Here is a 22,552-nt window from a genome sequence, read left to right as displayed (position 1 = left end):
CTGACTCTTCCACCCTGGGAAAAAGCTTCTGACTGGCCCATCCTGTCATAATTTGAAGCACTTCTATCCTATTGCCATGGTTACATGCTTGAATCTTGATGAGACTTGCCATTTAGAGTTTCCCAATGTTTTGGATTGCGAATTTCACACTTGGACAATTCCTGCCGCAGTGAGATACCTGAGCAAGCACTGTCCTCTAAACATCACTAAGACAGAGCGTGAGGAGGCGGAGAGAGAGAGGGAGAATTGGTCTTGTTCAGATTTGTTTATTAAGGTGGGAGATAACTTTGTACAAAAGATGGGAAAATAAATTATGTTTGCGCGGAGATTGGAACTAAGATACTTTGGACAGTGTTGAGGGAGTTTTACTCTGTATCTAACCCATTTTTAAAATTTTGTTTTATCTAACCCCATTTTTTTTTCTTTATTTTTTTCTCTGTATCTAACCCCCGTGCTGTACGTGTCCTGGGAGTGTTTGATGGGGACAGTGTCGAGGGAGCTTTACTCTGTATCTAACCCCCTTGCTGTACCATTCCTGAGAGTGTTTGATGGGGACAGTGTAGAGGGAGCTTTACTCTGTATCTAACCGCCGTGCTGTACCTGTCCTGGGAGTGTTTGATGGGGGACAGTGTAGAGGGAGCTTTACTCTGTATCTAACCCCGTGCTGTACGTGTCCTGGGAGTGTTTGATGGGACAGTGTAGAGGGAGTTTTACTCTGTATCTAACCGCCGTGCTGTACCTGTCCTGGGAGTGTTTGATGGGACAGTGTAGAGGGAGTTTTACTCTGTATCTAACCGCCGTGCTGTACCTGTCCTGGGAGTGTTTGATGGGGGACAGTGTAGAGGGAGTTTTACTCTGTATCTAACCCTGTGCTGTAGCTGTTGTGGGAGTGTTTGATGGGGACAGTGTAGAGGGAGGTTTACTCTGTATCTAACCGCCGTGCTGTACCTGTCCTGGGAGTGTTTGATGGGACAGTGTAGAGGGAGTTTTACTCTGTATCTAACCGCCGTGCTGTACCTGTCCTGGGAGTGTTTGATGGGGGACAGTGTAGAGGGAGCTTTACTCTGTATCTAACCCCGTGCTGTACGTGTCCTGGGAGTGTTTGATGGGACAGTGTAGAGGGAGTTTTACTCTGTATCTAACCCTGTGCTGTAGCTGTTGTGGGAGTGTTTGATGGGGACAGTGTAGAGGGAGGTTTACTCTGTATTTAATCCCGTTTTTTTTTTTTTTTTCTTTTTTTTCCTTTTTTTTTTGTTTTTTTTTAGAAAACCCACGCAGACACAGGGAGAACTTGCAAAACTCCACACAGGCAGTACCCGGAAGCGAACCCGGGTCCCTGGAGCTGTGAGGCTGCGGTGCTAACCACTGCGCCACTGTGCCGCCCTTTTAATTAATTTATTTTTTTCTGTGTCTAATCCTGTACTGTACCTATCCTGGGAGTGTTTGATGGGGGACAGTGAAGAGGGAGCTTTACTCTGTATCTAACCCCATTTTTTTTTTTTCTAACCCCCGTACTGTACCTGTCCTGGGAGTGTTTGATGGGGACAGTGTAGAGGGAGCTTTACTCTGTATCTAACCCCCGTACTGTACCTGTCCTGGGAGTGTTTGATGGGGACAGTGCGACCTTGAACTGCACCATGTTCTATTCTTGTCACAAAAATTTCTGACCCGTAGTGAGCACAAAATTCACAAAATCAAGTTTACTTCTCTTCAAGTGAAACAACCTTTTTTTTTGCAAACCCAGGTTTGTTCGGACAGCAATTCCCTTTACAGAGGAGCCACAGAGGGACAAGCCTGCTAGTGTCCAGCCATACTACCTGTATGGGTCAAAGGTGAGTAGGAGCTAGCTGACTGGCTGGTTAATCATGTGACACTGGAATAAATTGCAATTCAATCCAAAAACTTCTGAGGACTGTTTTTCTTTTCCTTTATTAAGTTTTAAATGTTATGCTTTATTGAATATTCTTAAAAAAAGATATTATTTGATGGGTATGTTTGTCTGTGTTCTACACATGATCCATTGCAATGTGTGATTCATGTGACCAATCACCCTTTGAAGTTTAGTCACTGTGAAGGCTGATATGGTAGCCATTTTGTGCCAACAATGTCCCATGAGCAGTCACAAGATGACCCCATAATCTGTTTTTTGGTGGTGGTTGAGGGAGGAATGTTGGCCAGATCAGCAGGAGAGCATCCTGCTCTTCTTCCGATAGTGCCATGGGATCTTTAATGTTCGCCTAGACCACGGGAGCAGGTGGGAGGGAATCCAGATTCAATGTTTGATCCAAAGAAGGTAGAACTCATGGCATGGTAGATTATATGTGGTGAAAAGTGTGGGCTTGATGGACTGAACAGCCCTCTCTTGGGCTATAGTTTGTTGACTACACATTGGAGACAGATGTCTGGCGTTGCACCGGTCATTACTGACTGGGGCAAATATTGGAAATTCAAGCCCGTGCTATGTGCAATTTTCCAACCATTTTGCTTTGAGAATTGCTTGAAATTCTCCTGGCATTCTGATATAATCCCCCTGCCAGAGTGCGGAGTCAGAAAGTTACCTCTTGTGAATGGCCAGTGGCCAATTATTGACCAACACCAACCCTCGACACAACAGCCTGGTTAGTCCAGTGTAAACACAGAACATAATGCGAAAATATTTCAAACGCTCCCATTTTATAAAGAGAATTACTTTGATTCTACCCCCTAGGAACAGCCATTTGGCGCAATTGATATGTGCTGGTGTGTTTGTTCCATATGATCCTTCTCAAACCCCTGTTCATCTACCCCTATTGATCCTCCTATTCTTTTCTCCCCTCATATACTGGACTAGCTTCCCCTCCAATGTATCTATACTGTGTGCCTCAGCCACTCCTTGTGGTAGCGAGTTCCACATTCTCACCACGCTCTGGTGAATTTAAGTGAAGGCACGTTGCTGTTTAAATGCACCAAGATACAAATCTGGAACCAAGGAAATCTTGGAGTGAATTCACCAATCCCCTTGCTTCCAACAGGGGCTCACATTGGCTACATCTTAACCTCCAACCTGTGCTCTCATCAAATATAGCCGCTCCAGTGGGACTGTGGTATTGCTGAGTTCATGCTGTTGTAAGTGATAAGATAATAACAGAAACCCCAAAGGGTCACATTCAAAGCATTGCCTCGGACTGTTGCACTTTGGATGGAACTAATCACAGTTAAAGTTTCAGGCCCCACGCTGCTGTTGCTAACTGGCTCTGAGTTTCATCTGCACTCTCTCTTCTCAGCCCCTGAACATTGCCTTCACGCACATCTACAGCATCTTCCGCAACTTTGTGGGTCCCCCTCACTTCAAGACCATCTGCCGGCTTCTGGGTTACCAGGGTATTGCTGTGGTGATGGAGGAGCTACTGAAAATTGTCAAAAGTCTGGTAAATGACTATCTCTTACAAGATTGGGTCTAAAGAAAAGATAAATATGCATCTATATAAATCCTTTTACGACCAAAGGATGTCCCAAAGTGCTATATAGCCAATGAAGTACTTTTGCAGTGCAGTCAGTATTATAATGTAGGAAACGCTGTAGCCAATTTTCACACAGCAAACCCCCACAAATAGCAATGTGATAATGACCAGATGTTCTGTTTTTGTGATGTTGATTGAGGGATAAATATTGGCCAAGACACTGGGAGTAACTCCCCAGCACTTACTCAAAATAACGCCATGGGATCTTTTACGCCATGACACCTGAGAAGGCAGATGGCACCTTGGACTAACGTCTCATCTGAAAGATAGAACTTCCAACAGTGCCTTGCTCCCTCAGTACTTCCCCTCCAACCAGTGCAGACCTCCATCAGTACCACACAGGGAATGTTGGTCTAGATTTTATGCTCAGGTTCCTGGAATGGGGCTTGAACCCATAACCTTCTGAGTCGGAGGAAAAAGTAATATCACGGAGCAAGGCCAACACCTAACCATCTCCCCTTGACTTTCAATAGCATTACCATCATCAAATCCCTCACCATCAACATCCTGGGAGTCGCCATTGACCAGAAACTCAACTGGACCATCCACATAACTACTGTTGCTATGTAGCTACTAGAGCAGGTCAGGGCTTGAGTATTCTGTGTCACATGCCTCACCTCCTGTCTCCCCAAAGCTTGTCCACCATCTAGAAGGCACAAGTCAGGAGTGCGATGGAATACTCTCCACTTACCTGGATGGGTGCAGCTCCAACCACACTCAAGAAGCTCAACACCATCCAAGACAAAGAAGCCCACTTGATCGGCACCCCGTCCACCACCTTAAATATTCACTCCCTTCACCACCGGCGCACAGTGGCAGCAGTGTGTACCATCTACAATGTGCACTGCAGCAACTCAACACTTTGACAGCACCTTCCAAAACTGTGACATTCCCTTCCCTAATTGTTCTCAAGAAGTTGGTGGCAAGCCATCTTTTTGAACCACTGCAGTCCATTTAGTGAAGGTGCTCCCACAGTGCTGTCAGGTAGGAAGTTCCAGGATCTTGACCCAACCACAGTGAAGGAACGGCGAGAGAGTTCAAAGTCAGGATGTGACTTAGAGGGGAACTTGCAGGTGGTGGTGTTCCCTTGTGCCTGATGCCCTTGTCCTTCCAGGTGGTACAGATTGTGGATTCCGAAGGTTGGGGGCATCGGGGGTTCGGGAGGACGACGATCGCGATTTTGGGAGGGTGGGGGGAGGTATGGGAGGGGAGGTCACAGACGGCCACAGGTGAGTTTAATGCATCATGTCTGATTCTCCCCCACAGTTACAGGGCACCATCTTGCAGTATGTGAAGACCCTGATCGAGGTAATGCCTAAGATCTGCCGCCTACCTCGCCATGAGTATGGATCCCCAGGTCAGTGAACAGCGAGTGAGAGAGGCTGAGGGGTTGGGGGAATGTGAACCAGAAACCCCTGAAATATGGACCGGAACCTCCAAACAACCCTGCATAACCCTGAGCAACCCCAAATCAGGGTCAGTGGAGGGGTCAAGAGAGGTGGGTAGTGAGGTAGAGCAGAGTGTCACGATTGGCCAGTTGAGTAACCAGCCAGGGTGTGTCTGGTACTGATTACTTCATCCACCTCTCTAATCTAATCTTGAATATTGACTCAGTTTCTACCGCACCCTCTAATCCTGGGAGTGAACCTCACAGCCTCGCAACTCTCTGTGTGAAGCAGTTTCTCCTGCCTCTGTGCTAAATCATGGAATTACAGGATGATACAGCAGGGAAGGAGGCCATTCTGCCTATTGTGCCTATGCTGGCTCTTTGCAAGAACTATCCTACGAGTCCCACTCTTTCCCCATAGCCCTGAAAATGTCTCCAATTTGACGACTTATCTGATTCTCTTTTGACAGTTACTATTGAATCTGCTTCCACTGCCCGTTCCAGCACGTTCCAGATACGAATCACAACCAAACCATTTTTCTCTTTTATTTTGTGCGTCACTTATAATGAAATTCAAAATCCATTTGTAAAGGATTAGCTGAGATTGCGTTGTACAGTGCAGCAAGGAAATCATCCCCCAATGCGGCGCACTGTTTTATCAAAACAATTATAATTTCCAGGCAGCTTTCCCTTTATATTGAACCTTATAGTATAAGAGGATGCCCAAAGCTGCTTCACCAATGGGGGAAGTGGGGAGAATAGCAGGAGCAAGGGGAGGCGGAGAGAGGAGAGTATTTGACATGGAGGAGGAATGGTGATGATAAAACATCGTAGAGTCGTTCACGTCACAGAAGGAGGCCATTCGGCCCATCGTGTCCATGCTGGCTCTCCATGGAGCAATCCAGTCAGTCCCACTCCCCTGCTCGATCCCTGCAAGTTTATTTCCTTCAAGTGCCCATCCAATTTCATCTCACATTAGTGAAAGTTGTGTTTGGAGGAAGTATTTTGAAGGAATCTGATGAGGGGCAGATGTTAGTGAGAGAGCCCCACGGTTTAGTGGCTGGGGGTGGTGGTGGCGGGGGGGAGGGGGGAAAGATTCCATTTCGCCAGAACGACAGAGATTATTGGTCACAAAATATCTTACATGGAGGGGAAAATCTCTGCTGGGATGCTCACAGACCTGGCACGGCCCAGGGGATCAGGCGGGGCCAAGGATGTCGACAGTTTCCAGCGACTGTAACAGGGTCATTGTGATGGGGTCAGCGTTGACAGGGGTCAGGGGTTCAGTGTGGCAGGGGTTGAAATCAGTGCGATGGGGGTGTCAATGTGATGGGGATAGCATTGATGGGGTCGGGGGATCGTCAATGTGATGGGGTCAGTGTGACAGGGTTGGAGGTCAGTGTTGACAGGGATCAGGGGGCCAGTGTGACAAGGGTCAGGGTCAGTGTGATGGGGTCAGCGTTGATGGGGGTTGAGGGACAATGTAATGTTGTCAGTGTTGACAGGGGTCGAGGAGCAGTTTGACAGGGGTTGGGGGTCAGTGTGATGGGGGCGTCAGTGTGATGAGGTCAGTGTGACAAGGGTCAAGGGTCAGTGAGATGGAGAGTTATTGATCAGTACGATGAAGCTCAGAGTTGTAATGAGGTGATGGTGAAGTGTCATGGGCTGTGACCGCATCGCTCTCTGTTCCAGGAATCCTGGAGTTTTTCCATCACCAGCTCAAAGACATTATTGAATATGCAGAGCTGAAGACTGATGTGTTCCAAAGTCTCCGGGAAGTCGGCAATGCAATCCTCTTCTGCCTGCTCATTGAACAAGCCTTGGTAAGCATCACAGTGAGAAATGGTCACAACTGGAGGAACATTCTGGAAAACTCCAGTGTTGCACTTCCCCAGTTGAGTACGTTAGTGTCATTGTTCTATTATTGGACAAATGATCCAGGGAATGGATTTGGTGTTGTACATTCAATGTTTAATAAAAAAACACCTGAAACAGCTGTAAAATATTTTAAACACCAATTACGGGGAAGGTGTTTGAGACTTTGGTGACAGACATTAGGCAAGATCATTCAGGAGGACCTGGGGCAGATTAGAGAGGCCAGCAAGAGAGCTTCAGTGAGAGAGTTTGGGTACTGGAGGGATGGGCTTTAATGGGAGGGTTAGGGTACTGGAGAGATGGACTTTGATGGAAAGGTTACGGAACTGGAGGGATGGACTTCAGTGGGAGTTTTGGGGTACTGGAGAGATTGACTTTGATGGGAGAGTTAGGGTACTGGAGGGATGGACTTTAATGGGAGGGTTGGGGGACTAGAGGGATGAACTTTGATGGGAGGGTTACGGAACTGGAGGGATGGACTTCAGTGGGAGTTTTGGGGTACTGGAGAGATTGACTTTGATGGGAGAGTTAGGGTACTGGAGGGATGGGCTTTAATGGGAGGGTTAGGGTACTGGAGAGATGGACTTTGATGGAAAGGTTACGGAACTGGAGGGATGGACTTCAGTGGGAGTTTTGGGGTACTGGAGAGATTGACTTTGATGGGAGAGTTAGGGTACTGGAGGGATGGGCTTTAATGGGAGGGTTGGGGGACTAGAGGGATGAACTTTGATGGGAGGGTTACGGAACTGGAGGGATGGACTTCAGTGAGAGTGTTGAGATTCAATTAAATCTCCTATGCATTAAGAAGTCAGGAGGCTGAAACCGTGGGTTTTTGTTGACTAGTCGGTTCTTTAAAAGGTTGGTCCAGTCTCCAAATATTCCCCAACTTGTTTTATGAATTGAATAGGTTGGGTTTTTGCTGTCGTGTAAAATGAAAATGAATCTTGACCTCAGTTTGTTCAGTGACCTGAGTTGGACTTACTAATGCTTACAGTCTCAAGAAGAGGTTTGTGATCTTCTGCATGCGGCACCTTTCCAGAACATTCTACCCAGGGTCTACATCAAAGGTCAGCTATTTCAAAATAAGTGTGTGTGTATAACGCCATGTGTGTGTGTAACTCCACCTGTATTTGAGTGTGTGTGTCGCACTGTAACTCCATGTGTGTGTGTGTAATACTAACTGTGTGTGTATGTAATACTAACTGTGTGTGTATGTGCAGCACTAACCCTGTGTGTATGTAACACTAACTCTGTGTGTGTGTAAAACGCTGTAACTCTGTGTGTGTAATGCTGTATCTGTGTGTGCGTGTAGCAGTGTAACTGTGTGTGTGTGTGCGTGTGTAACACTGTAACTGTGTGTGTGTGTATGTAACACTGTCTGTGTATGTAACACTGTAACTCTGTGTGTGTGTAAAATGCTGTAACTCTGTGTGTGTAATGCTGTAACTGTGTGTGCGTGTAGCAATGTAACTGTGTGTGTGTGTGTGTGTGTGTAACACTGTAACTCTGTACTCCCAGAGGGGAGATGAGGAGACTTTTTAAGGCTACGGGTTGTTATGATCCAGAATGCATGGTCTGAAAGGGTGGTGGAAGCAGATTCAAGAGCAACTATTAAAAGGGAATTGGTTAAATACTTGAAAAGGAAGATTGCACAGATATGGGGAAAAAGCACAGGGAGTGGGACTAATTGTATAGCTCTTTCAAAGAGCCAGCACAGGTACAATGGGCCAAATGGCCTCCTTCTGTGCTGAACCATTCTGTGATGGTGGGTGGGTGTATTTGATGTATTTGTGGAAGCGAATCCCTGTTTCTGAGAGGTAACACAGAAGGCTATGGATGAAGCACAGATCCTGGGAAGCTCGGGGGGTGGGCTGCACAGGAATGGGAAGGGAAACTATTTGAGGGAATGTTGGGAGAGATCAGAATGGAACTTCAAGAATGCTGAGAGGGAGAATGATGAGGTCAACGATGCAGAAGACAGCGGAGAGGCCAAGGAGGGACAAGAGAGCTGGTGATCACAGTTACACAGGTCTCTCACAGGGCAGATTGGAAACTCATTTGGAATAGTGGGTCACTTGGCAAAGATGCAGTCAGGGAGCTTGGACAGAAAAGGCGTGGAACTGCATAAATATTCTAGCCGACATGTAGTGTGCCTAGCTGGGGAGCGAGGGATCGATACAAACCCTGGAGAAAAAGATTCAACTTGATGAGTGTGAGAAGGCGCAGGGATAAGCAGAGTGAAACTGAGCATAATTTGATGTCTTGTTAACAGAGGGCGAAAGATTGGAGGTCCGAATGAAACGCTTGGAGGCAAAGTATGCTCCTCTCCACCTCGTTCCTTTAATTGAAAGACTGGGGACACCACAGGTAAGGGAGAGAATGCCCTGTTAACTCCCTGGTTCGCCCAAACCCACTTTACACTTGGGATAATTTTCCTAAGTAGACATGCCCAGCGGGAGCCGCTCCTTGCACCAGTCACCAGCAGCGTCCCTGGGATCTTCAGGCACTCTGCCCTTGGTCAATAGCCATCCAGTTCCCCAGCCTTTGCACCACAAGCTGCAGCCACGGTTTTGCAGCACTAGTCCATGAGACCCTCCTCCTGCTCCTTCGACTCTATTCCCACTAAACTGCTGACAACCAAACTGTCCCCCCCCCAGTCCCCATATTAGTTGATATTGTAGACAGTTCTCTCTCCTCAGGTGCTGTCCCTCTCTCCTTCAAATCTGCCGTCATCACCCCCTCCTCAAAAAAAATCAGCTGGACTCACTTTCCTTGAAAATTACCGTCCCATCTCTAACCTCCTTTTCCAATCCAAAGTTCGTGAATATTTTGTCACCTCCTCAAATCATGTTTGAGTCGCTCCAATCAGATTTCTGCCCTGCCGCAGCACTGAACTGCCCATTATCAAAGTCACAAATGGGATCTTATGTGACTGTGACAAAGATAAACCTTCTCTCCTTGTCCTTCTTGACCCATCTGCAACCTGCAACATGGTTGACCACACCATCCTCCTCCAAAACCTCTCCTCCGTTGTCCAGTTGGGTACGACTACATTCACCCACTTGTTTGACCAGGTTTTTGGTCACCTGTCCTAATATCTCCTTTATGTGGCATGGTGTGAAGGTTTTGTCTGATTTACACTCCTGTGAAGCAACTTGGGTTGTTTTACTATGTTAAAGGTGCTGTGTAAATGCAAGTTGCTGTTGTAGCCTGAACATAAGCCGCGTTAACGGGCGGGGCGGGGGATAGTTTCCGCGAAGATCCTTGAATGTCGGCAGAGGCCAGGTCGAGCCGCCAACCACTCAACAATACAACCCATGGAATTTTCATGGAAATCTCCCCCTCCCCCTGCCATGGCCCCATAAAATTCAATGCTTGAGGGCGCGGCTTGACCTTTGCACTGTGAACCTGCCCGAGCCGCGACCTCAGGCATCCGCAGTGGCCAAAGCAAAGTGACCAGCGGACAAAGTCGGCCTCTGAAGAGCTTCTTTCCTAAATAAAAATTGTTTTACCCCCCCAGAACTTTTCGCAGCGATGGAAAGACAATCTACCGGTCAGTGTAAGTAAACTCCATAAAACCTTTAGCTCATCGCAGCCGAGGTAGCCCCTGGGCTGGGGGGCTGGGGAGACTTCAGCCTGAGGGTGCAGGGGAGACGTGTATCCCAACCAGAGTCAGTGTCTGTGGAACTTGTACCCCAGTGAGAGTCAGTGTCTGTGGAACCTGTACCCCAGTGAGAGTTAGTGTCTGTGGAACCCTTATCCCAGTGAGAGTCAGTGTCTGTGGAACCTGTACCCCAGTGAGAGTCAGTGTCAGTGGAACCTGTATCCCAGTGAGAGTCAGTGTCTGTGGAACCCGTACCCCAGTGAGAATCAGTGTCCGCGGAACCCGTACCCCAGTGAGAGTCATTGTCTGTGGAACCCGTACCCCAGTGAGAGTCAGTGTCTGTGGAACCCGTACCCCAGTGAGAGTCAGTGTCCGTGGAACGCGTACCCCAGTGAGAGTCAGTGTCTGTGGAACCTGTATCCCAGAGAGAGTCAGTATCTGTGGAACCCGTACCCCAGTGAGAGTCATTGTCTGTGGAACCCTCACCCCAGTGAGAGTCAGTGTCTGTAGCACCCTCACCCCAGTGAGAGTCAGTATCTGTGGAACCCTCACCCCAGTGAGAGTCAGTGTCTGTGGAACCCGTAACCCAGTGAGAGTCAGAATCTTTGGAACTCATACCCCAGTGAGAGTCAGTGGCTGTGGAAATGTTCCCCAGTGAGAGTCAGTATCTATGGAACCCGTACCCCAGTGAGAGTCAGTATCTGTGGAACCCGTACCCCAGTGAGAGTCAGTGGCTGTAGAACCCGTACCCCAGTGAGAGTCAGTATCTATGGAACCCGTACCCCAGTGAGAGTCAGTATCTGTGGAACCCGTACCCCAGTGAGAGTCAGTGGCTGTAGAACCCGTACCCCAGTGAGAGTCAGTATCTGTGGAACCCGTACCCCAGTGAGAGTCAGTGTCTGTGGAACCTGTACCCCAGTGAGAGTCAGTGTCTGCGGAACCCGTACCCCAGAGTCAGTGTCTGTGGAACCTGCACCCCAGTGAGAGTCAGTGTGTGTAGCGCCTGTACCCCAGTGAGAGTCAGTGGCTGTGGAGCCCATACCCCAGTGAGAGTCAGTCTGTGGAACCCTCACCCCAGTGAGAGTCAGTATCTGTGGAACCTGTAGCACAGAGAGAGACAGTATCTGTGGAACCTGTACCCCAGTGAGAGTCAGTGTCTGTGGAACATGTACCCCAGTGAGAGTCAATGTCAGTGGAACCTGTACCCCAGTGAGAGTCAGTGTCCCAGTGAGAGTCAGTGTCTGTGGAACCTGTACCCCAGTGAGAGTCAATGTCAGTGGAACCTGTACCCCAGCGAGAGTCAGTGTCTGTGGAACCTGAACCCCAGTGAAAGTCAATGTCAGTGGAACCTGTCGCTCAGTGAGAATTCTATAGGAGACAATGGGTGGGAGGTGATGGGGGAAGAATGATGAAGCATAAAGAAAATAAGACATGAAGGGAAACTGCTGCCTTGCATTCAGCTCGTGCGCCAGTTGTACTCAAGAGTTTTCTTTGTTCCTTTGAGCGGGTTGGTGTAAAGTGTGGGGTTCTGTGCACCCCCTGTATTGAGACAGAGAGCGGGGGGCGGAGGCGAGGGCGGGCGAGGGGGAAATGACTCTGTTCCCAGCTGCCCTCAGCAGATGAGCTAAAGAAATTGATATAAACGTGGAAGGTATTTGTTTTCGACTGCGTTGTGTAGAAGTAACTCGGGCCGGTGTGTGGTATCGGTTTAGAATCTGTCACAGTTTGATTCTCAGAGCCAGTATCTCGCCCTGTCAGCGGTGTTCATGTCGTGTGTCCGTGTCTGCAGCAAATAGCGATTGCCCGCGAGGGGGACCTGCTCACCAAGGAGCGTCTGTGCTGTGGCCTGTCCATGTTTGAGGTGATCCTGACCCGCATTCGGAACTACCTGCAGGACCCGGTGTGGAAGGGGCCTCCCGCAACCAACGGTGTCATGCACGTGGACGAGTGCGTGGAGTTCCATCGGCTGTGGAGCGCGATGCAGTTCGTTTACTGCATTCCCGTCGGGACGAATGAGTTCACGGCGGAGTAAGTACAGGAGCGGGACGGGTAACTGGCAAGAACGAGGGAGACCCAGCCCGGAGCCCAATACAGCGGCTGGGTTGACCCACCACTCACTGACACTTGTACGCACGCTGACCCATTGACATGCCGCACACATTCTTCCCACGGGGAGTCACTGAGTCGCTGTCAGGCACAGAAACAATGGCAGATTTTACGCTTTCTATGACAGAACTGATTGAGTGAGATTTCCAGCGCAGTCCCACTTCGTCACTAATCAGTGCATTTACACGACTCTCACTAATCTTCAACGCTGCTGCCTGAATATCAGTCTCGGGATCTTCCTCGCAAGGCTGGTATTTATTGTCCATCCCTAGTTGCCCTGACAACGTGGTGGTGGGCCTTCTTCTTGAACTATGGGTTTTTGCTTAGGCCTCTTTGGAGGGCAGTTATTCAAGAAACAGTTGTGTTTTTATGACAGTCCAACAGCTTCATCATCACTTTTACTATTGCCAGATTTTTAATTGCAGATTTATTTTAAATGGAATTCAAATTTTCACACTGTCACGGTGGGATTTGAGCTCACGTTCTTGGCATTATTAGTCCAGTAACAGGACCATACCCGTCATATAACGAGACACTTACACTATGAATTAAGATGAGGAACTTCATCTAATCACAACGGCCCCTGCTATCCATCTACACGCCAACCACGTGATTCCAGTGCTTTTTACCTCCCCCACTCAGAAAGCCATTCCACATGGGGATCGATGGGCTGAATGGCAAATTAACGGTAGAAAATTCAAACACTAATCAGTTCCTGTTCTCTTACACTAAAAACTTGCATTTCTATAGCACCGTGCATACCTCAGCCAGTGAAGAACTTTTTGAAGGTAGTTCGTAACTGTTGTAATTTAGCAAAACGGGGCAACCAATTTTCACACAGCAAGCTCCCACAAACAGCAATGAACCAGCTCATCATGTGGCATGAACAAGATCAAACAATTTTCTGGATTCAAAGAAAAATCTTGCATTTCTGTAGCACCTTTCACCACCTCAGCAAGTCCAAAGTGCTTTATAGACAATAAAATACTTTTGATGTGTAGTGATTGTTGGAATGTAGGGAAATTCAGGAGGCAAACAGCCCAATGCAGGAAGGTGCCAGCGAGCCGTGTTTTATTGTGTCTGGTCTCTCCCTCAGGCAGTGTTTCGGAGATGGTTTGAACTGGGCCGGATGTTCCATCATCGTCCTTCTGGGACAACAGCGACGCTTTGACTTGTTTGACTTCTGTTACCATTTGTTGAAGGTGCAGAGGCAAGATGGGAAGGATGAGATTATAAAGAACGTGGTAAGTATTTGCCCCATCAACGTCATTGATTCAAGTCTCAGGAACCGGAGAGGGTGCAAAACAAGGGCAGGGGCTGTGGTTATTTTCTAACTGGGGAAAGGGGGTCAGAACCAGGGTTCCCATCCTGTTTGATTTCTTCCCTAAATTCTGATCGATGGGGCAAGAGCAGATCAATGACTCACCCCCACCCTCCCCCCGACCCCCAACTGCGACCCCACCCCCCCATCCTTGCAGCAAGGTTACGCATCCGGGCAAAGTCCCAGGCTGTCCTAGGGATTCCGTCCATTGTGCCCTGTTCCCAGTGGAGCCCTCCCCCTTATCCAGAGCCAGTGTCGTGAGTTTCTTCTGAGGCCCTGGGAAAGGATAGCAGTTCTTCCACCAGCAGAGCAGGAATCCCAGAACGACTGTGCCACAGATTCTGTGCTCAGCATTCTAGGCTGAAGTCAATCCAGTTTGGCTATAGAATGATATATATCCAATTAATTTATATAGAAATTTACAGGACAGAAATAGGCCATTTGGCCCATTTGGCCCTTGCTGGTGTTTAAACTCCACACCACTCCTCCTCCCACCTAACCTCATCCAGTGCTATTAACATATCCTTCTATTTCTTCCACATATGCTTATCTAGCTTCCCTTTAAATGTATCTATATTATTCCCCTCAATTACTCCCTGTGGTAGCGAGTTCCACATTCTCACTACTCTCTGGGTAAAGAAGTTTCTCCCAAATTCTCTATCGGATTTATTAGTAACTGTCTTTAGTTCATGGCCTCTAGTTTTGGTCTCCCCAGAGGTGGAAAGATTTTCTGTACGTCCACCCGATCAAACCCTTTCCAGAACCAATTGCATTTCCTATGGGAATTCCAACACACTTTCCAGTGGGCAGTGGTTGAAGTTCTTCATGGCGTCTATTTTATTCATGCTGGACTTTTTCATGGACCAAACCCCAGGTCACATTTTGCTTCCCAGCTCCGGAAGGAAGGCCGAGTTTGGGAGAACGCATTAGCCTACCTGAGTGTCTTTGACCCTGAGCTGGAGAGTGTGTCAGCAGCAAGCACAGCATTTAGGAGTCAGTTTGACATCTGGTGATGGTATCAATCCCCGTTGGAACTCAGATTGGTTCAGTGCCTCTGGGACACCCATCTAAGGGTCTAAGAGGGTTCAACTATGAGGACAAGGTCCACAGACTAGGCATGTATTCCCATGGGTATAAACGATTGAGGGGTGATCTAATTGAGGTGTTGAGATGATTAAAGAGTTTGATAGGGTAGATAGAGAAAAACTATTTCCTCTGGAGTGAGAGCGCAGAACAAGGGGACATAACCTTATAATTAGAGCCAGACCATTCAGGGGTGATGTCAGGAAGCACTTTTTCCCACAAAGGGGAGTGGAAATCTGGAATTCTCTCCCCCAAAAATGCTGTTGAAGCTGATGGTCAATTGGAAATTTCAAAACTGTGATTGGTAGATTTTTGTTGGGTAAGGGTATTAATAGTTATGGAACCAAGGCGGGTAAGTGGAGTCAATATACAGATTAGCCATGATCTAATTGAATAGCGGTGCAGGTTTGAGGGGCTGAGTGGCCTCCTTCTGTCCCTATGTTAGCATCTCAAGAGTCTGGTTGCATCTGAGCTTTGTTCATTCTGTGCTCCCACAGCCCTTGAAGAAGATGGCAGACAGGATCAGGAAGTACCAGATCTTGAATAATGAAATCTTCGCCATGTTGAACAAGTATCTCAAGTCAGTGGAGAATGACAGCTCAACGGTAGAGCACGTGCGCTGCTTTCAGCCGCCAATTCACCAGTCCCTGGCCACCACCTGCTAGAAGTAACGCTGGTCCCCAACTTAACCTCAGTTCAGCTTGAGATCTAATGACGGAACTGGGTTTAAGAGTCGTCACGGAGCAAGTTCTGATTTTGGTTTTGGTTTCGACAGCCTGGAGTATCTGTGTTTACTGGCGATCCTAACCCTCGGCTACGGGTCAGAGGAGTCAAACTGCCAGCCCGTCCTCGTCACTTTATTTCAACTGAGCCATTTAGAGACAAAAAGAAAATTTCCATTTATCCTCTGAGTATTATAGCCAGTTCCAAAATTAAGCTGCCTTTTGGAGGTCACTTGGAGGTGAAATGAATTTGATTGATAGGAGGATTCAGAAGAGTGCAATTGAGCTAACCTTTTTTTTTTGCTCATTTCTGCTGCGTGTCCTGTCTTGCCCACCCATCGTGCCCTGGGGTGGTTGGTGCCGTGTTGTTTTAACCTGGTGCGCCCTGGGCACCAGATTATAGCCACCTGCCATATCTAAAACACTTCATTGAGCCCTAGTTACAGTGTGACGGGGAATCCCTGAGAATTTCAACAAGTGCTGTCAGGAATAATGAGCACAGGAATGGAATGTTGAGGTCATGAAACCTGTCACTTCACAAATCCATCTCCTTAAAAACCTCCGATTCTTTGTGCATTTGCAGAAGTGTGTCCTGGAGTCTGAATTTGCATTTCTGTAGAGCCTTTCAGATCCTCAGGATGTTCCAAAGTGCTTCACAGCCAGTGCTCTATTCCACATATGAAGCATAGAACTGGAGCCAATCTTTACACACTTTAATATTTATTTACAGAGTTACACATTATAAGCATGCACCTCCTAATAGAACAACCACAGTTTCAGTCTGTGTCTATTTATAGGGGCTCAAGTGAATCTCCAGTTAATGCCCACCACCTGCATACAATTAAACACAATTAATATACAATTAACAGCTAATAAAGTACTTTTTGAAGTGTTCTCACTGTTGTAATATAGGAAACTCGGCAGCTAGTTTGCGCACAGCAAGCTTCCACAGACAACAATGAAATTAATTTAATGACAGCTAATCTGTTTTAATGATGCTGGATGAGGGATAAATGTTGGACAGGACACCAGGGAAAACTCCCTGTGCCATTGGATCTTTTACCTGAGAGGGCAGACAGGCCTCGGTTTAACATGTCATCTGAATAGTGACACCTCTGACAATGTGGCGATCCCTCAGTCCTGCCCCTGTGACACTGCAGCACTCCCTCAGTACTGCAGTAAGACTGTCAGCCTGGATTATGGCGTCAAATCTCTGGAGTGCGATTTGAACCCACAACCTCCTGACTCGGGTTTGAGCGATGTGTGGGCCACTGCTTAAAGGCTTTACCCCTTCCTCTCATGCAATCCAACACACGTTTGCTTGCAATCACATGATGTCTTCACACTTTACAACTTTTCATGTCAAGGTGGCTGAATCTTGCAAATAAGTTAAATAATTGAACAGCAGTTCAAACATAAAGGGGAGCTTTTCTTGTGTATACCAGACTATCAGATACAGTGATGCAGTGGTTATGTTACTGGATGAGTAATCCAGAGAATGTAATTTTTTTTAAACCACTAATGTCCTTTAGGAGAGGAAGCCTGCCATCCTGACCTGGTCTGAGCCTTTATGTCACTACAGTCCTACACCAATGTGGTGGCCTCTTAACTGCTTAAGTGTTCTAGTTTGTATCAAACACGGTTCATGGAGAAAACTCACCACCACCTTCGCGGGGCAACTAGACATGGACAATAAATGTTAGCCTTTCCAGTGACACCTACATCCCAAATATGAATAAAAATCACCAGGACACAAGGAATATTAGGAAATTGAGTGGCCTCCTTTTATAGGCGTGTGCTCTGACCTGCCTGATTTGCTGATATGTGCTGCATCAAAGTGAGTAAGTCCAGCCAGGTCTGGATCTAGGAAGATCTCCCCAAACACATTCATAGAGGTGGGAAAAGCTCACTGGACCTGACTAGCCTCCTCCATTTTCATGCACTTATGCCTCCAGCCATGCTTAAACTGACCAGAATCATCACCCAGCACAATGGCATTGTAGCCCAGTCACAATGGTGTACAGTTGCCAGATTTCTGCTTGGGTTTTCCCCCTCCCGCCCCCCCCCCCCCCCCCCACTCCCTCCCTGCCCTCTCACAATTCACTTCGAAACAGTTCAGACAATAAAGCCCAATCCTGAGTCATAAGCCGGGAATGGCCCCAGCAAAAGGGAACAAAACAATTAGCTTCAACGTGCCGAGCCTAGGATGGGAGTGGGGTAAGAAAACCCACCAGGGCTCCTGCTCCCAATTGCCCTTTCTGGTCAACCCCTTCCTCAGGTGGATGTTGTGTAAGGACATAGTGCACATTGGCTGATGAACCTGTTGAGGTGCATGTCTTGGCTGATACATAACTACTGGCTGAGCTGGGGTAAATATTCCATTGCAACCTACCCAGTACAGAGTCTTTGCGGTACAGATTCTATTGCACCACTCCTTGGCTTGGGAATGGGCAATATTGTGATGTGTGTTCCGAGTGCATGCTGGGGAATGACACAATAGAACCTGTGCCTCAATGCTTTCAAGACAGGAGGACTGAAAACTGAGGGGAATTGAATATACCAGCCTCGGCAAAGATAATCTCCCCTCTCTGTGACTGATGTCCAATACATCAGTTGAAGTCAACATATCATTTCTCAGAATGCTGAGCAGGAAAATCTCACAGAGGACTCAGGATCTTGATTTTTTTTTTACAAAAAAAATAAAATATTTATCAAGTGCAACAGTAAAATGATGAGATGCACGCCAGAGAACAGAGAAATTTAACTAGCTGATCTAATTTATGCGTGATGTGTGGTTTCTGAGCTTTTAATATAAATTATTCCTTAAGGAAGGGGTTTTATCATTCACTTTTTTTTTACACACTTTCTGCTCTCGGTGAACCTTTGCATTGTGTTTTTGTTGATGTTTGTACTGACACAGTGTTCTTGGTTTGGGCATGAGGTGTGGTTATTACTCTACTGCCCATCACCCCTAAACTAGAACATCCTGTGTGAAGGATTACCAGAGGGGGAAGCAGATTCTGTAGCCTCTCCTTTGAGAGGAGATCATAAACCCATCTTCCCAGCACTAGAGGTCAATGCTGGTTTTAAGTGTGTCACTACCATTAAGCTGACAAGCGGTTGTGTAAATCAGTGTTTGTGCTCCAATTTTTTAGGAATGTAAGTGGTTTAATCTCTGCAACTGTGTGTATTGATGCATCGTTGTCAAATCCCACCACTGTGATAGATAAAGTAAAAGAAATAAAATTCCCTTCAAATAATAAAACTACTGCCTGTCAAAGAGTTATGCCTTTGAGTCAGAATCACAGTGCACAAAGGAAGAACTTGCATTTGTATAGCGCCTTTCAGCTCCTCAGCGATTTACAGCCAATTAAGTACTTTTGAAATGTACACATTGTACAAAAGACACATTGTACAGCGAGCTCGCCACTGGTATCAGACCCACCGGCCGTCCATGTCTCCGCTTTAAAGACGTCTGCAAACGCGACATGAAATCCTGTGACATTGATCACAAGTCGTGGGAGTCAGTTGCCAGCGTCCGCCAGAGCTGGCGGGCAGCCATAAAGGCGGGGCTAAAGTGTGGCGAGTCGAAGAGACTTAGTAGTTGGCAGGAAAAAAGACAGAGGCGCAAGGGGAGAGCCAACTGTGTAACAGCCCCGACAAACAAATTTTTCTGCAGCACCTGTGGAAGAGCCTGTCACTCTAGAATTGGCCTTTATAGCCACTCCAGGCACTGCTCCACACACCACTGACCACCTCCAGGCGCTTATCCATTGTCTCTCGAGATAAGGAGGCCAAAGAAGAAGAAGTCAGACCATCACTGTGGGTGGAGGGTGGAGGTGGAATCTAAGCACCTAAACTGGAGATAAGGAGGCCAAAAGAAGAAAGAAGAAAAGTACTTTTGAAATGTAGTCGCTGTTGTAATGTAGGAGATGCAACAAACAACTTGGGCACTGCAAGATCCCACTAACAGTAATGTGTTAACGGTCAGATAATCGGTTTTGGTGATGTTAGGGTATAAATATTGGGCCAGGACACTGGGAGGATCTCCCCTGTTGTTCAACAGGGAACTGAGTATTTGGTCCTTATTTTACTCACTGTTTGTTCCATTCTTGTTGGGCAGCGGAGGATGGGTTAAAATCGGGGCTATAGAATGTTATAGTAGAGAAGGAGTTCATTTGGCCTCTCACACCTGTACCGTCTCCCTGACATGTCTATCCACCTACTGTCCTGGCTTATTCTCATGCCGTTTTTAGATTTTCCCTCTCTTTAAAGAGTGTTAATCCAGCTCCTTCCATGTTCCATGAAGGGTGAAGTTCCTGGGCTCCCAATCACCTAGTCCTAGTTGGTGCTGGCCCCTGTGTATGAGGATCTGCCAGTGCCCTGGTTAGGGAAACATGTCCTTGGAATAACTGACCACTCAACTTGGCTGATTTGGTAGCACTCTTGCCTGTTAAGCCTTGCTTCATAACCCTCGCTCTACAATCCTAGCCCAATAAACCTTAATACCCTTACCAAACAAAAATCTCAGTTTTGGAATTTTCAATTTACCCCCAGACTCAAGAACTGTTTGGGAGAGTGTTCCAGATTTCCACTACCCTTTGTGTGAAGAAGTGCTTCCTGACAGCACCCCTGAACTATTTGAAGATTGTGCCCCCTTGTCTGGACTTCCCCCACCAGAGGAAAGAGTTTTTTGCATCTACCCTATTGAATCCCTCTTTCTTGATTAGATCACCAGTCAACCTTCTAACCTGCAGGGAATACAGGCCAAGTTTGTGCAACATGTCCTCATCATTGAACCCTGATGAAGTAACTCTTGCAATTCAATACTGATGAGCAAACTCCTGCATTCTCCAAGTGCTTCTCATTCTCTGTAGTTTCAGTCAGGGACAGACCTGGGTTTGACTGCATTGGTGTAATGTGACTGATCATTCCCAGGCAGCCAGACCGGGGGAAGGGCAGGAGGATGGGGAGGATCGGGAGGGAAGGGGCAATTGGAAGTGGGGATGGAGGAGTGTGATTGGGAGGGAGTGATCAGAAGTGGGGTCCAAGTGACTTAGGGACTGCAGTGTAGTAAGGAGGAGCACAAAGCGGATTCTGGCCCTTTCTGCGCCTCCCAGCTTCACATTCAGCTAAGCAATTTATTAAACAAATTTATCTCTTTGGTGACAGGCTTTGGAGGTCCCTTTAAGAAGCAGCGGTCAGCCATGAGCGCACTTGGTTTTCCTGAACAGAACCTCCCCAGCACAACTGCGTTCAGGGGCAGACAATCTGGTAGCGCCACTCAGGCCGACATTAGGCCTCTAGTAGCCTTTGCAAACGCCCAATAACTGTATCAGGTATGGTTCATTTACGCAGACACAGGAACCTTTACCAATATGGTGGGTGGCACATTTACAGTGCAGAATGTGAGCACTCACATCTTCCGCCATATGAGACACTGAAGTGCCCAGCTTATGTGCCTATTCAGCAAGTGCGCCGTCAATGACTTTCTAGGCTTTGGTTTATGAACTTTGAAAGTTTCACTGAAAATGCAGAGGCCCTGATATTTAACAGCAAGGGTGCAGGGGGGCCCAATGGTGGGATAGAAACAAGGCTGGGGATGTGGAAGCACTGCTGATTTTTGAAGGGTGGTCACTGTAGTAATGTAGCAACCGTGGTAGCCAATTGGTGCACAGCACGATCCCATGATGTGATTAATTATAACAATTTAGTAAGGATTTAATAAGTATTTAATTTTATTTATTAAATAGTGCTAGAAATGTCAGTTAGAGGGGTGAAGTGCTTCACCTGCGAGATGTGGGAGGTCCGTGACGCTTCCAAAGTTCCGGACGACTACATCTGCAGGAAGTGTACCCAGTTGCAGCTTCTCACAGACCGCATGGATCGGTTGGAGCAGCAGCTGGATGCACTTAGGAGCTTGCAGGTGGCAGAAAGTGTCATAGACGGGAGTTTTAGAGAAGTGGTTACACCCAAGGTGCAGGCAGATAGATGGGTGACTGCTAGAAGGGGCAGGCAGTCAGTACAGGAATCCCCTGTGGCTATCCCCTCTCTAACAAGAATACAGTTTTGGATACTGCTGGGGGGGATGGCCTATCAGGGGAAAACAGCAGCAGCCAGAGCAGTGGCACCACGGCTGGCACTGTTGTTCAGCAGGGAGGGACAAAGGGCAGAAGAACAATAGTTATAGGGGATTCTATAGTCAGGGGCACAGATAGGCGCTTCTGTGGACGTGAAAGAGACTCCAGGATGGTATGTTGCCTCCCTGGTGCCAGGGTCAAGGATGTCTCTGAACGGACAGGAGGCATTCTGAAGGGGGAGGGTGAACAGCCAGAGGTTGTGGTACACATCGGTACTAATGACATAGGCAGGAAGAGTGACAAGGTCCTGCAGGGAGAGTTTAGGGAGTTATGTAGAAAGTTAAAAGACAGGACCTCTAGGGTTGTAATCTTGGGATTACTCCCTGTGTCACGTGCCAGTGAGGCTAGAAATAGGAAGATAGTGCAGCTAAACACGTGGCTGAACAGCTGGTGTAGAAGGCAGGGTTTCAGATATCTGGACCATTGGGATATCTTCAGGGACAGATGGGACCTGTACAAGAAGGACGGGTTGCATCTAAATTGGAGGGGCACAAATATCCTGGCTGCGAGGTTTGCTAGCGTCACTAGGGAAGGTTTAAACTAGTGTGGCAGGGGGGTGGGAACCAGAGCAGTAGGACAGCAAGTGAAATAAATGAGGGGGAATTAGTAAATAAGGCCAGTAAGACTAAGAGGAAGAGCAGGCAGGGAGATGTTGCAGAGCACAGCGGGACTGGTGGTCTGAAGTGTATTTGTTTCAATGCGAGAAGTATAACAGGTAAGGCAGATGAACTTAGAGCTTGGATTAGTACTTGGAACTATGATGTTGTTGCTATTACAGAGACTTGGTTGAGGGAAGGACAGGATTGGCAGCTAA

At 47.4% G+C, this 22,552-nt stretch overlaps 1 protein-coding gene across 3 annotated transcripts in view; it reads left to right on the top strand.

Moving 5' to 3' along the window:
- The window catches only part of cyfip2 (cytoplasmic FMR1 interacting protein 2), a 111,101-nt gene extending 92,238 nt beyond the window's left edge, over positions 1-18,863 (top strand). For all 3 annotated transcript variants that reach the window (XM_068043990.1, XM_068043993.1, XM_068043992.1), the window contains exons 23-32: positions 1,745-1,832; positions 3,264-3,407; positions 4,767-4,857; positions 6,580-6,710; positions 7,757-7,829; positions 9,035-9,129; positions 10,283-10,321; positions 12,156-12,394; positions 13,569-13,716; positions 15,374-18,863. In XM_068043990.1, coding sequence (XP_067900091.1) covers positions 1,745-1,832; positions 3,264-3,407; positions 4,767-4,857; positions 6,580-6,710; positions 7,757-7,829; positions 9,035-9,129; positions 10,283-10,321; positions 12,156-12,394; positions 13,569-13,716; positions 15,374-15,541 — 1,216 coding nt within the window. In that variant the 3' untranslated portion in view covers positions 15,542-18,863. The remainder of the gene's footprint in view (positions 1-1,744; positions 1,833-3,263; positions 3,408-4,766; positions 4,858-6,579; positions 6,711-7,756; positions 7,830-9,034; positions 9,130-10,282; positions 10,322-12,155; positions 12,395-13,568; positions 13,717-15,373) is intronic.
- The last annotated feature ends 3,689 nt before the right edge of the window (positions 18,864-22,552 follow it).

This window comes from Heterodontus francisci, chromosome 12, assembly GCF_036365525.1.
Source record: "Heterodontus francisci isolate sHetFra1 chromosome 12, sHetFra1.hap1, whole genome shotgun sequence".
Taxonomy (NCBI): Eukaryota; Metazoa; Chordata; class Chondrichthyes; order Heterodontiformes; family Heterodontidae; genus Heterodontus; species Heterodontus francisci.
Note: the sequence above shows the minus strand (reverse complement) of the source record. Positions and strands in the feature narration are given on the sequence as shown.